We start from the raw sequence: 13427 nt of genomic DNA, 5'->3' as shown, positions 1-13427 counted from the left end.
GTTTTTATTCAGTATATGAATGTCTATCTGTGATGGGTGGGGATAGTGAGAGCTTGTGTGTGTGTGAGTGCGGGCGGGCGTGTGTGTCCGTGTGGTGCGTGTGAAAGTGTGTGAGTGCGTGTGTTTATTTTTTTTATTTTTTTTATTTTATTTTATTTTTTTTTTATTTTTTTTTTGTTGTTGTTGTATTATTATTTTATTATTGTTATGACTTTTTTGTCTTATTTGATTGTATCTACTCTGTTGTTTTGCTGTTTTTTGTTGTTTGGACATGATCCTGAGGACCCCCATGAAAACGAGATGTTTCATCTCATGGGGTTGATCCTCTAATAAATGTACATAAATAAATAAATAAATAAATAAAAAAAAAAAAATCTGCATTTCGCGCCACAGTGACGTCATGTGCAAACATCCTATGAACTCTGTTTTATTAAGTCATTCACTTTTTCATACACTTTTTTACGATGTATTGGTAACTTGTAAACCACATTTGCATCAAATGTACAGTATGTCATATAAAATACAGCAGTTAGTGAACGGGACTTTTATTTTGGTCTGGTGCGGTGACGTCATAAGGATGCGCCGCTCCTGCGTCTGTTGTGATTCTGCCGAAGAAAGGTTTGTTTTAAGCATTTAAAGTGTCTCAATCAATGCAGAATGTTCAGTCAATTCAATCGTTTTTTACAATAAATTAACCATTCTTGAAAGTTAAGTTGCAATGCTTTATTTAACATTAGTGAATGTTATTTGTTTGGAGTGAATCGCGAGTAACAGAGAGGAGCGCCTCAGTAACAGATTCACTCTGCAGTGCTGCAGTGCTGCCTGGAGAATGGCTATACTCTTAATTTATAACCCCAGTGTTTTTTAAGCGTCACAGCAAAGGATGAACGCTCTGTGTGAACACTGATATGTAAAACTAGTCTTGCATATTAGTTCACCCCACAATGGGGCAGTAGTATTTGCACATCATCACTTAACTTTTGCTGCTTGACTTCACGGAGAAAGGATCATTATGAAATTAATATTAGCCACAGAAGAGGTGCAGTTTTTGCAATTAATACTGGCTTTTAATTATTTATTAATAGTAAATAAATATGAATTTTGAGTGACTATTCCTTAGTCCATCCACACATGAAAATTGGACAGCTATTGAAGGGATCACTGCATTACTGGGTCAGGGCCGTACACAGGGTTTATAAACGCAGAGGTCCCAAACATGATCCTGCTGGGGGGGCATACCCCCCCTTTCCTGATCTCCACATGTGCATTTAAGGGGTTTCGAAGGCTAAAACAATGGACAACAGTAGCTTTAAAAGCATGTCAGTGGGCAGTAGCATGAAGTATTTATCAGATATTTTTAAACATGAGCATCAGTTTAAATGCCGCAATGAATGATCCACACTACAAAATGGAAATGCAGAATGTTTATGCTTATATTTGACAATACACAATCCCATATTCGAAACGGGAATGGCTTTAAATAAGAAATGATTCAAGGATTATTTTGCATAGATGTTACATTTCAAACAAACGCCAATGCGATCCTTCTGTGTCCAGAGGCATATGAGCCATTAGTCTGAGCATCAAAGATCAGACACTTTTTCTTTCCTAAATTAATCAATGTTTTTGGACTAATCTGTTCATTTAAAGGATTAGTTCACTTTTAAAAAAACCTTTGCTGATAATTTACTCACCCCCATGTCATCCAAGATGTCCATGTCTTTCTTTCTTCAGTCGAAAAGATATTAAGGTTTTTGATGAAAACATTCCAGGATTTCTCCCATATAATGGACTCCAATGGGCCCCAAACGGTTCAAGGTCCAAATGACAGTTTCAGTGCAGCTTCAAAGGGCTTTAAACGATACCAGACGATGAATAAGGGTCTTATCTAGCGAAACGATACCAGGCGATGAATAAGGGTCTTATCTAGCGAAACGATACCAGACGATGAATAAGGGTCTTATCTAGCGAAACGATACCAGACGATGAATAAGAGTCTTATCTAGCGAAACGATACCAGGCGATGAATAAGGGTCTTATCTAGCGAAACGATACCAGACGATGAATAAGGGTCTTATCTAGCGAAACGATACCAGACGATGAATAAGAGTCTTATCTAGCGAAACGATACCAGGCGATGAATAAGGGTCTTATCTAGCGAAACAATACCAGACGACGAATAAGGGTCTTATCTAGCGAAACGATACCAGGCGATGAATAAGAGTCTTATCTAGCGAAACGATACCAGACGATGAATAAGGGTCTTATCTAGCGAAACGATACCAGACGATGAATAAGGGTCTTATCTAGCGAAACGATACCAGACGATGAATAAGGGTCTTATCTAGCGAAACAATACCAGACGACGAATAAGGGTCTTATCTAGCGAAACGATACCAGGCGATGAATAAGAGTCTTATCTAGCGAAACGATACCAGACGATGAATAAGGGTCTTATCTAGCGAAACGATACCAGACGATGAATAAGGGTCTTATCTAGCGAAACGATACCAGACGATGAATAAGAGTCTTATCTAGCGAAACGATACCAGGCGATGAATAAGAGTCTTATCTAGCGAAACGATACCAGACGATGAATAAGGGTCTTATCTAGCGAAACGATACCAGACGATGAATAAGAGTCTTATCTAGCGAAACGATACCAGGCGATGAATAAAGGTCTTATCTAGCGAAACGATACCAGACGATGAATAAGGGTCTTATCTAGCGAAACGATACCAGACGATGAATAAGAGTCTTATCTAGCGAAACGATACCAGGCGATGAATAAGGGTCTTATCTAGCGAAACGATACCAGACGATGAATAAGGGTCTTATCTAGCGAAACGATACCAGACGATGAATAAGAGTCTTATCTAGCGAAACGATACCAGGCGATGAATAAGGGTCTTATCTAGCGAAACGATACCAGACGATGAATAAGGGTCTTATCTAGCGAAACGATACCAGACGATGAATAAGAGTCTTATCTAGCGAAACGATACCAGGCGATGAATAAGGGTCTTATCTAGCGAAACGATACCAGACGATGAATAAGGGTCTTATCTAGCGAAACGATACCAGACGATGAATAAGAGTCTTATCTAGCGAAACGATACCAGGCGATGAATAAGGGTCTTATCTAGCGAAACAATACCAGACGACGAATAAGGGTCTTATCTAGCGAAACGATACCAGGCGATGAATAAGAGTCTTATCTAGCGAAACGATACCAGACGATGAATAAGGGTCTTATCTAGCGAAACGATACCAGACGATGAATAAGGGTCTTATCTAGCGAAACGATACCAGACGATGAATAAGGGTCTTATCTAGCGAAACAATACCAGACGACGAATAAGGGTCTTATCTAGCGAAACGATACCAGGCGATGAATAAGAGTCTTATCTAGCGAAACGATACCAGACGATGAATAAGGGTCTTATCTAGCGAAACGATACCAGACGATGAATAAGAGTCTTATCTAGCGAAACGATACCAGGCGATGAATAAGAGTCTTATCTAGCGAAACGATACCAGACGATGAATAAGGGTCTTATCTAGCGAAACGATACCAGACGATGAATAAGGGTCTTATCTAGCGAAACGATACCAGACGATGAATAAGAGTCTTATCTAGCGAAACGATACCAGACGATGAATAAGGGTCTTATCTAGCGAAACGATACCAGACGATGAATAAGGGTCTTATCTAGCGAAACGATACCAGGCGATGAATAAGGGTCTTATCTAGCGAAACGATACCAGACGATGAATAAGGGTCTTATCTAGCGAAACGATACCAGGCGATGAATAAGAGTCTTATCTAGCGAAACGATACCAGACGATGAATAAGGGTCTTATCTAGCGAAACGATACCAGACGATGAATAAGGGTCTTATCTAGCGAAACGATACCAGACGATGAATAAGAGTCTTATCTAGCGAAACGATACCAGACGATGAATAAGGGTCTTATCTAGCGAAACGATACCAGACGATGAATAAGGGTCTTATCTAGCAAAACGATACCAGCCGATGAATAAGAGTCTTATCTAGCGAAACGATACCAGACGATGAATAAGGGTCTTATCTAGCGAAACGATACCAGGCGATGAATAAGAGTCTTATCTAGCGAAACGATACCAGGCGATGAATAAGGGTCTTATCTAGCGAAACGATACCAGGCGATGAATAAGAGTCTTATCTAGCGAAACGATACCAGCCGATGAATAAGGGTCTTATCTAGCGAAACGATACCAGGCGATGAATAAGAGTCTTATCTAGCGAAACGATACCAGACGATGAATAAGGGTCTTATCTAGCGAAACGATACCAGACGATGAATAAGATTCTTATCTAGCGAAACGATACCAGCCGATGAATAAGGGTCTTATCTAGCGAAACGATCGGTCATTTCAAAAATAAATAAAAAAGTTTACGTTTTATAAGCACAAATGCTCGCCTTGCTCTGTTCTGTGATGCGCGTTCGTGACGTCTCGTAATACGCAATTACGTTGAAAAGGTCACGCTTGAAAAATTTCTGTCCTGAAGAAAATGTTCTTTTAGGCTTTTTAATATTAAAGCACCCAGGATATATATTTGAATATGTGTATATGGTCCTCCTTCCGCACATTTGTAAACACGTCAAGCTTGACCTTTTCAATGTAATTGCGTATTAAGACTCTTATTCACCGTCTGGTATCGTTTCGCTAGATAAGACCCTTATTCGTCGTCTGGTATTGTTTCGCTAGATAAGACCCTTATTCATCGTCTGGTATCGTTTCGCTAGATAAGACCCTTATTCATCGCCTGGTATCGTTTCGCTAGATAAGACCCTTATTCATCGCCTGGTATCGTTTAAAGCCCTTTGAAGCGGCACTGAAACTGTCATTTGGACCTTGAACCGTTTGGGGCCCATTGGAGTCCATTATATGGGAGAAAATCCTGGAATGTTTTCATCAAAAACCTTCATTTCTGTTCGACTGAAGAAAGAAAGAAAGACATGGACATCTTGGATGACATGGGACAGTCACGTGTCGTCACCTTCTGGGTTAATGATGTAAGTTGCGCAAACACAGAGAAGCGGAGAAATACAAACAGTGAGAAGTATTCAAACACATTCGAGGTGATGTTATACGAATACATTATATTTATAATAATAATGGCAATATATTTAATAGGGTGCTTGTGTTGTTAAATTGAGCTTATAGTTTCCACTGTCTTTGATCAAACTGATTATTTTTGTCGTTCTGACTGGGTGCTTTCACACGCACATCAGAGGGGATTTATAAGTGGGTTTACGCCGTATGCATGTAACATGTTGTCTTAACAAAATTCTGTTTAGTTACCAAATGTTTTGACAGTCATAATTACACTTATTGTGATGCAAGTTGCCCCCCCCCCCCCCACACACACACATATTCATGTAGTGGAAAGAGGCGATGAGAGAAACTGAGCTTGTTGAAACTCCGAGTCAATTGAATCAAATGTTTCGTGAAATGATTCAGTGAATCGAATCTCCGTGCGCTGACGTCACCAGCTGCTCAAAACAGCGTAACGAGAACAACAAACATTAATGTGTGATGACAACTTTTACAAGCTAACTGCACATGTGTTATCTATTAAATGTTACATACTTGAATATGACATAAATCATAAATATATGAACTTTCTGTATTATTTGTATTTCTTTAATCAGGTAATTAACTCTCACTCTGACTCACTCTCTGTTAATTGTTCACATCTTAAACAGGACAAACACAGAGCATCTCCTGGTGAAGCGACTGAGATCCACGTGACACACTATTACAAAGATGGTGTTTATTAAAGAGGAGATTGAAGACATAAAGATTGAAGAAACATTCAGAGTGAAACATGAAGAAACGGAGGAACAAACAGGTTGGTTTCGTTCTCAGAGCTGAACTCAGTCGCTTGACCCTTATTAAAATGTCCCGCTCTACAGAAATGAAAGATGTTTTTGAAGAATGTCATTGAGTGTCCTAATAAAACCGGATTTATTTGACATGGAGCGGGTCGCCTCATGTGGACAGACGTGTTCCCAGCTGACAAACAAATGTCCCCTGGTCGTCTTTAGGGGCTTCGCACCGGGCAGCTCAGCTATAGGCAGTGGTTAAAGGGGCATTTCACCCGTGGGAACATTGATTACTTTACATTATTGAAAGTGGGTCATATATGTAGTCGAAATGTAAAATACATTTTTAATTTGGTGCCTTCTTGACCGAGGAAAGAGAAAGTAACTTCAGGACGCATTTGTATGAAAGACAACAACTCCCACAATGCACAGCTCCGCAAGCCACGCCCACGCCCAGAGAAACCACTCCTCCATCTACAAGGCTAGCTACCGCCAGAGCTTGAAATTCACTTCACACACTGGGCCCTATCTTGCACCCAGCGCAATTGACTTTGCACACCGACGCATGTTTCATTCCTATTCTGCACCCGTGCACAGCGCGCTTTTCCCTCCACAGAAGCACGCCGCTAAACTAGGGAATGAACTTGCGCTCCCTGGGCGGTTCAGTGCAAAAGAGGAGGCGTGATCCGGCGCAAACAATCCCTGGTGCTATTTTACTGTTCCATAAAACAACTGCGCCACTGGCCAGGAGAAACCTTGTCTAAAGTCAGCGGCGCGTTGTTCATTATGCTATTTTAAGGGGGAAATGAAGCAGTCAATCAAGTTTACATGATTTACAAGATGGATTTCCACTATAATCAACAATTATATAAGAAACATGACAAATGTAAACATATAAAAGAAAAAAAAGAAAAACCGTTATATCTTCCGCGGCCAGGGCGCCGCCATTGTGCAGAACTCTAACGTGTGACGTCACGGGGTTGGTTGGCTTTAATAAACCTGGCTGAATGTAGGGATATCCCGACATCACACTGTCTACACCACGGTGTTTCGACCGCGAACAACTAACGACGTCTAACGTTATACAGCAGATGGACTCTGACCATATACTGTCTATGACTCTGACACGGTGGTAACACCAGGTAACTTAGCGTTGCGCAACCCGCTCTTCGCCCCAAACCACCACCGGCTGTTCGACATAACGACTTACCACTGCTCCTTCCCACGCCGTATCGGCTCAAATGCATATATTAATACATGCTAACTTACAGGGTGTTGACAAGAGACAGGAATATGATGGCAGACATCACGAACAATGTTTCCATGTGCAGTTTGTTAACATACAGATCTGGCCTTTAAAAACGCGCGTTTTCTCCCGCGGCATTCGGCAATTCGTCTCGTAGAGTCTCGCAGAATTCTGCAAGTGCTTTCGGGGGGCGCTACTTACAAATTCCCTCAATGTGTTTCGCTTCACAGAATATCCACCAGGTGGCGCATAAAAAACAACTTTACATTAGATGTTTTCTTTTACTTCATTACGTCACGATTGTGAGAAAACATCCACAATAAAATATAAATTATAAATAGTAATAGACACAAATATTTACAGTAGGCTACTGTATAATACAGACATTTGAAAATATTTGTAAATGCAAAAGGTTCATTAAGACAAGAAGGGGTATTGGACAACGTTTACGAATTTTTATATGCTTTGTCATTGCTGTGGTTTCCAGGAGATGAGTGCATGCAGAATATTTAACATTGCTTTTATTAAAACAGCAAAGTGACGTTCTTGCCAGTAGCGTATAACTTTTTTGTACAACTATTAAGATGATTGTGCATGCAATGCGCATTTATATAAGTGCAACAGAGAATTTAGTGTGAGCATAATACACGTGACTCTGCCTGTAAAAACCCAGCAGTATTTTTTATATATATACACAAAATCATCCTAACATAATGCAATTAAATAATGCGACTTACCCAGATTCTTAATTCGTGAAAATATTTCTTGTGTGATTGTTCTTGTGCAGATATTTCTTGTGAGGTAATGTTGCAGCACAACGCGTAGCATTTATATTTTGGGCGCATCTGATTTGCCATTACATTATTAATAAATATTTTAATTGAACTGTCTTAATGCATTAAGCATAAAGATTTTTCCACGTTAGTCTCAGAATGTCCGGGGTTGGTTTGAGGTCTTGCCGACAGTTTGTAAATCTTCTAAATATTCATATTCACAAATTCCATACAAAGGGTGATCAACAGTTATGACTTCTAAAATAAAATAAAAATGACCAGATAAGAGGTATCTGATTGACAGTTTGACAGATGTTGTTTTAAAAAAATAATTACAACATTATGGGGAAGTGGTATTAAATATTCGGTAACACATAGCCTAATACAATTATTTTAAGTATGCATTTTGTTCAGTTTTGCTTTTACAAAATGTTCCCTGTTTTTTATATAATTAATTTAATCTGAGATGTGCGTTATATCGCTTTTTGATCATTATTTGTGTTGTCGAATTTTGACACAGTTTCATTACTTGTTCATAATAATTTGATTCATAATTATGTCGGTTTTTTTCTAAAAGTAAAAGTAAAAAAACTAAAAGTTTTTCTAAAAGCAATATTCTAAAGAGATACAAAGACAGTGTACGTGTACCCACCAGATTTCGTCATGAGTCATTTTGTACCCACCACTTTTAACTTCCGTTGACCGTTTTCAGTGGTTATGAGGAGCAATATGAGAGAAAAATTTTGTAATCATTGTCTGACACAACAAAAAAATATATAATATTCATTTTATTTTAATTTTCGTGTTCGCATTTATGAGGGAAAAAACAACGTGTCAGTTTACGGTTATGGACGTGAGCGCTCTAAAAGCGGCAATAAAAGTCTGCTTTAAAACTTTCACAGAGACCTCAAACAGAACAGCTGCCTTTCTTTAAATCGAATTTCGTTTTGTATTAATTATGTCTTAATTTTAATCAATGTTTCGTGAACCAATTGCCTGGATTTAAGAAGTAAATATAGCAGACAATCACGACATTGGAGGCGCCGGGCGATATCTCATAAATTAACCGAAACTCAGCGTGTAATGAACATTCACATTTACAGTGTATTTAGACACATTTAGACGCATTCATAATCATTACTTTTACCGGTTCTTTGTGGCAAGCTTTATGCGTGCGGTCGTGCGCTTGAGTGCGGCTATATTATAGTAAATGCTCATTACTTAAAACAAAGCATAAGCCTCTTCCTGGCATGCAATGGAATGTACAATGTCAGTTGGTTATATCAACATATGTCAAATTAAGTTACGCGATATCAACAAATTAAGCTATAAACATTAATTTGAAATAACTTAAAGCGTATGTATAGTATATTTGCTTAAATAGCATTTAAACAAAGGAACTGCAAGGGATTAAAACCCCGCCCACACGCTGGTGAAAACTGGAAAAACCGGTTTTCTTTTGATTCCCTGAGAGGAGATCGATTAGCATTGGGGGTTGAATCGGCAGACCTGGGGGGTGGGTGGTTGTAATTTCTTGACTCTGTGCAATTGGTAGCAGCTAAAACAAGCAGCTAAAACAAAGACTGTGCAATTAATTACATTTTGGAAATAACTTTCTTCATGTCGTTTTATTTATACACTGTAAAACATTTTTTTTTTTTTTTTTTTTGAATTTGTAAATATTAAATATGTTTTACAAACAATTGGTTTACAAACTCTTGGAGGTTTGTGGTTACCATCATTCAGAAGAGTGGTGCTTGTGTTTAGACTTGTGTTTTACGTGATTAAATCAGGAAGATTACATTGGTTTCTGTCCACACGGAGACGCATTTAAGACGATTTAATCAGGAAATGGAGGCACCGGCGCGATATAACTTGCATTGCTCGTGAACTGAGCTCGTCTCATAAATGAACCGAAACTCAGAAATGTATCTAGAAAGCTTGAAATGTCCACTTTTAAACAAAACAATTCAAAACGAAAAGAAACAGACAACTCTCTTTTGTAAGTGTGCATTTCTCTCTATAGGCACGTTCACAATATCTGCGAAGATGACGAGTCAGCATTGTCAACATCTTTGACTGACACATAAAACACTAGTTGATTAGTAAACAATTAAAATGTCTCCTTGCTATATTTGACACATGATTACTTTTGCCAGTTCTTTGTGGCAAGCTTTATGCATCCGTTAACTATCGAATATCGTGACTCATATTTTGTACCAGACCATTTATGGTTGTTCATATTGTTCAACAAAGTTCTTGATAAAAAAAGAAAAGAAAAAAAAGAAGCTACTGTGCCTAATATTATTGTTGTATAGCGCGCAAGGTTTATGCGCATGCTTTAAGTCTTCTCCGTTTTTAGTATACTGTGGCAGAATTACAGTGCCTGGTCTGGTATGTATAGCCTACTAGGCTACATCGTTTTGAGTCGGTTTCAGTGGTTTAGTGTGTATGCAGATATTTCTTGAGACGACGCCATGTTTTTATGTTTTTATGCACTTTTACTCTTTTAGTTTTGTTGCAATTTCACCAAAAGCTTATAATTAGGAAATACTGCACAACACGCTAAACTTGTATTCTCTATATGTTAAAAATGTTGTAAAAAATACGTATTATTCTTATATAATAAGAATAACAATATGATACATTTATATTGCACTCGAAATGATTTAGATATGGAAAGAGGAATTCTTCTCAACTACCACCAATAAAGTTTTAAAATTCTTCTTTAGAAAATATTATATTTTGATGATTCTGCAAGTTCAGCAGACAGTGAGGTTCGGGTTTGTTCCGATCAGAGCTCGTGAGTGGAGAGCGCATTTCTGAATATTCCGCTCCGCTCGTTCATTCCGCTCAGGGTCCACGGCCTCGCTCAACACAGATGTCCTGTTGCCTGGTTCGAAAATATGTGGAATACGGGCTGCTTTCGACTAAAAGTTTTGTTTTTTTTGTAGTCGACTAGTATACTAGGCTAGTTGTTCATTTAAGTAATTCGTGGACAAATCGCCCCTTTATATTAATTTAATTAGCCTACTTATGGATCATGAGCGTTTACGTAATATAGCCGCACTCAAGCGCACGACCGCACGCATAAAGCTTGCCACAAAGAACCGGTAAAAGTAATGATTATGAATGCGTCTAAATGTGTCTAAATACACTGTAAATGTGAATGTTCATTACACGCTGAGTTTCGGTTCATTTATGAGATATCGCCCGGCGCCTCCAATGTCGTGATTGTCTGCTATATTTACTTCTTAAATCCAGGCAATTGGTTCACGAAACATTGATTAAAATTAAGACATAATTAATACAAAACGAAATTCGATTTAAAGAAAGGCAGCTGTTCTGTTTGAGGTCTCTGTGAAAGTTTTAAAGCAGACTTTTATTGCCGCTTTTAGAGCGCTCACGTCCATAACCGTAAACTGACACGTTGTTTTTTCCCTCATAAATGCGAACACGAAAATTAAAATAAAATGAATATTATATATTTTTTTGTTGTGTCAGACAATGATTACAAAAATTTTCTCTCATATTGCTCCTCATAACCACTGAAAACGGTCAACGGAAGTTAAAAGTGGTGGGTACAAAATGACTCATGACGAAATCTGGTGGGTACACGTACAATGTCTTTGTATCTCTTTAGAATATTGCTTTTAGAAAAAACTTTGTTTTTTTTACTTTTAGAAAAAAATGACATAATTATGAATCAAATTATTATGAACAAATAATGAAACTGTGTCAAAATTCGACAAAACAAAGAATGATCAAAAAGCGATATAACGCACATCTCAGGTTAAATTAATTAAGCTCCTCATAACCACTGAAAACGGTAAAAAAAAAATTGAACCAAAAGTCAAATTAATATGGACTGAAGTTAAAAGTGGTGGGTACAAAATGACTCATGACGAAATCTGGTGGGTGCGTACCCACCGTCCCCACCGAAATCGACGCCTATAAGGGAAACATGATAAAAAGTACTGTGTGTAATGCAGAAAAGCGCATTACAACCATGTTAAAACTATTTAAAACGTTAAGATGCAAAAATGAACTAAATGTAAAATTAGATAATGATATTGCGCAAATGATCTCGGTCTCTTTAAAGGTCTTCGCAAATTATTGTGTTATAAGACTCAGTTATCATAGCCTACATCACGTCTCTTCTACTGTAAGTACACAGGAAAAAAAAAATAAGACAAATGATGCGCGTTTGAGTCGGATTTTTATGAAGAATATGTGACTGTTTATGTAACTGGCAAAAGAAAACATTGTATTCGTCATACTTCGTCAACTCAGTATGGCCACATGAAACACGACTGCCATCTACAGGTTTTAGTATTTCCTGCGTCCAACACCTAATCCCCCTTCTGCACGATCCCGCAGAATTTCGGAAGTGCTTGTGGCATTCTTTTCTCTGAGACGCGCATTTTTAAAGGCCACATCTGTATAACGTTAGACGTCGTCTTTTTGTCTGGTACTAATAAACTTCACTAAGTGAGCTAAACACTAAGTTAGCGTTAGCTAGTTCATGCTTACAGCTGTTAGCTAATAATGACTGTACCTAACGTTAGTTGTTCGCGGTCGAAACACCGTGGTGTAGACAGTTTGATGTCGGGATATCCCTATATTCAGCCAGGTTTATTAAAGCCAACCAACCCCGTGACGTCACACGTTAGAGTTCTGCACAATGGCGGCGCCCTGGCCGCGGAAGATATAACGGTTTTTCTTTTTTTTCTTTTATATGTTTACATTTGTCATGTTTCTTATATAATTGTTGATTATAGTGGAAATCCATCTTGTAAATCATGTAAACTTGATTGACTGCTTCATTTCCCCTTTAAGGGCGCATGCTTGACCATAATGTACAGCGTGCACAACGCGCATACACTTTGATTCTCTAATCTACACAGAAGCAGCAGTTTTCATTTTTGCAAATCATATTATTACAAACGATAGATAGATAGATAGATAGATAGATAGATAATTTATTATAAAAGCATACATCTAGCTTACACATTTACCCACATTATCATACGCCTGTTTAAGCGAAGCTAATATGGGTGTGTTTCTCCATCCCCAATGTCACTTTCTGTGTTTTACGGCCCTGACGAGAACGCCGGTCTCCTCGGCTGTGAACCGCTCCTGGCAAATCCGCCGTTATAATAGCAATCCGCCATGGAACAAGCGCGCCTGCTCTTAAAGGGAATGTGAGATGATGCTCTGATTGGTTTATTTCACATTACGCCCAAACCACACCTATGAGTAATGAAGCGACTTCAGACCAACACATTTTAGATTTGCGTCCGAGACCCGCCCACAAAGTTACTTGTGTTTTGACACTTGCGTTTCAGATTGTTAAAATAGGGCCCTTAGTGTCTAGTAGGGGTGTAACGATACATCGATATGGATCGATGCATCGATATAACGTCTAACGATACGATGCATCGATTCCACACTTAAAATATCGATATGCACCTTTATTTTGACACTCTCCACATTCTCACGTAACATCCTTCCGCCAATGCGCACATTTTCGT

General features: G+C 38.5%; 1 protein-coding gene across 2 annotated transcripts in view; it reads left to right on the top strand.

Annotated features, from left to right (window-relative positions):
* The first annotated feature begins 552 nt into the window (after positions 1-552).
* Positions 553-13427, top strand: part of LOC307151141 (uncharacterized protein) — a 54858-nt gene continuing 41983 nt past the window's right edge. The window contains exons 1-2 of one of the 2 annotated variants that reach the window (XM_079858998.1): positions 553-618; positions 5755-5900. In XM_079858998.1, the coding sequence (XP_079715124.1) occupies positions 5816-5900 (85 nt within the window). In that variant the 5' untranslated portion in view covers positions 553-618; positions 5755-5815. Of the gene's footprint in view, positions 619-5495; positions 5556-5754; positions 5901-13427 lie in introns of those variants that run through there. The other variant, XM_079858999.1, reaches the window with a different exon arrangement.

This window comes from Squalius cephalus (assembly GCF_949319135.1).
Source record: "Squalius cephalus genome assembly, chromosome: 23".
Taxonomy (NCBI): domain Eukaryota; kingdom Metazoa; phylum Chordata; class Actinopteri; order Cypriniformes; family Leuciscidae; genus Squalius; species Squalius cephalus.
This window is presented reverse-complemented; position numbering and strand designations above follow the sequence as displayed.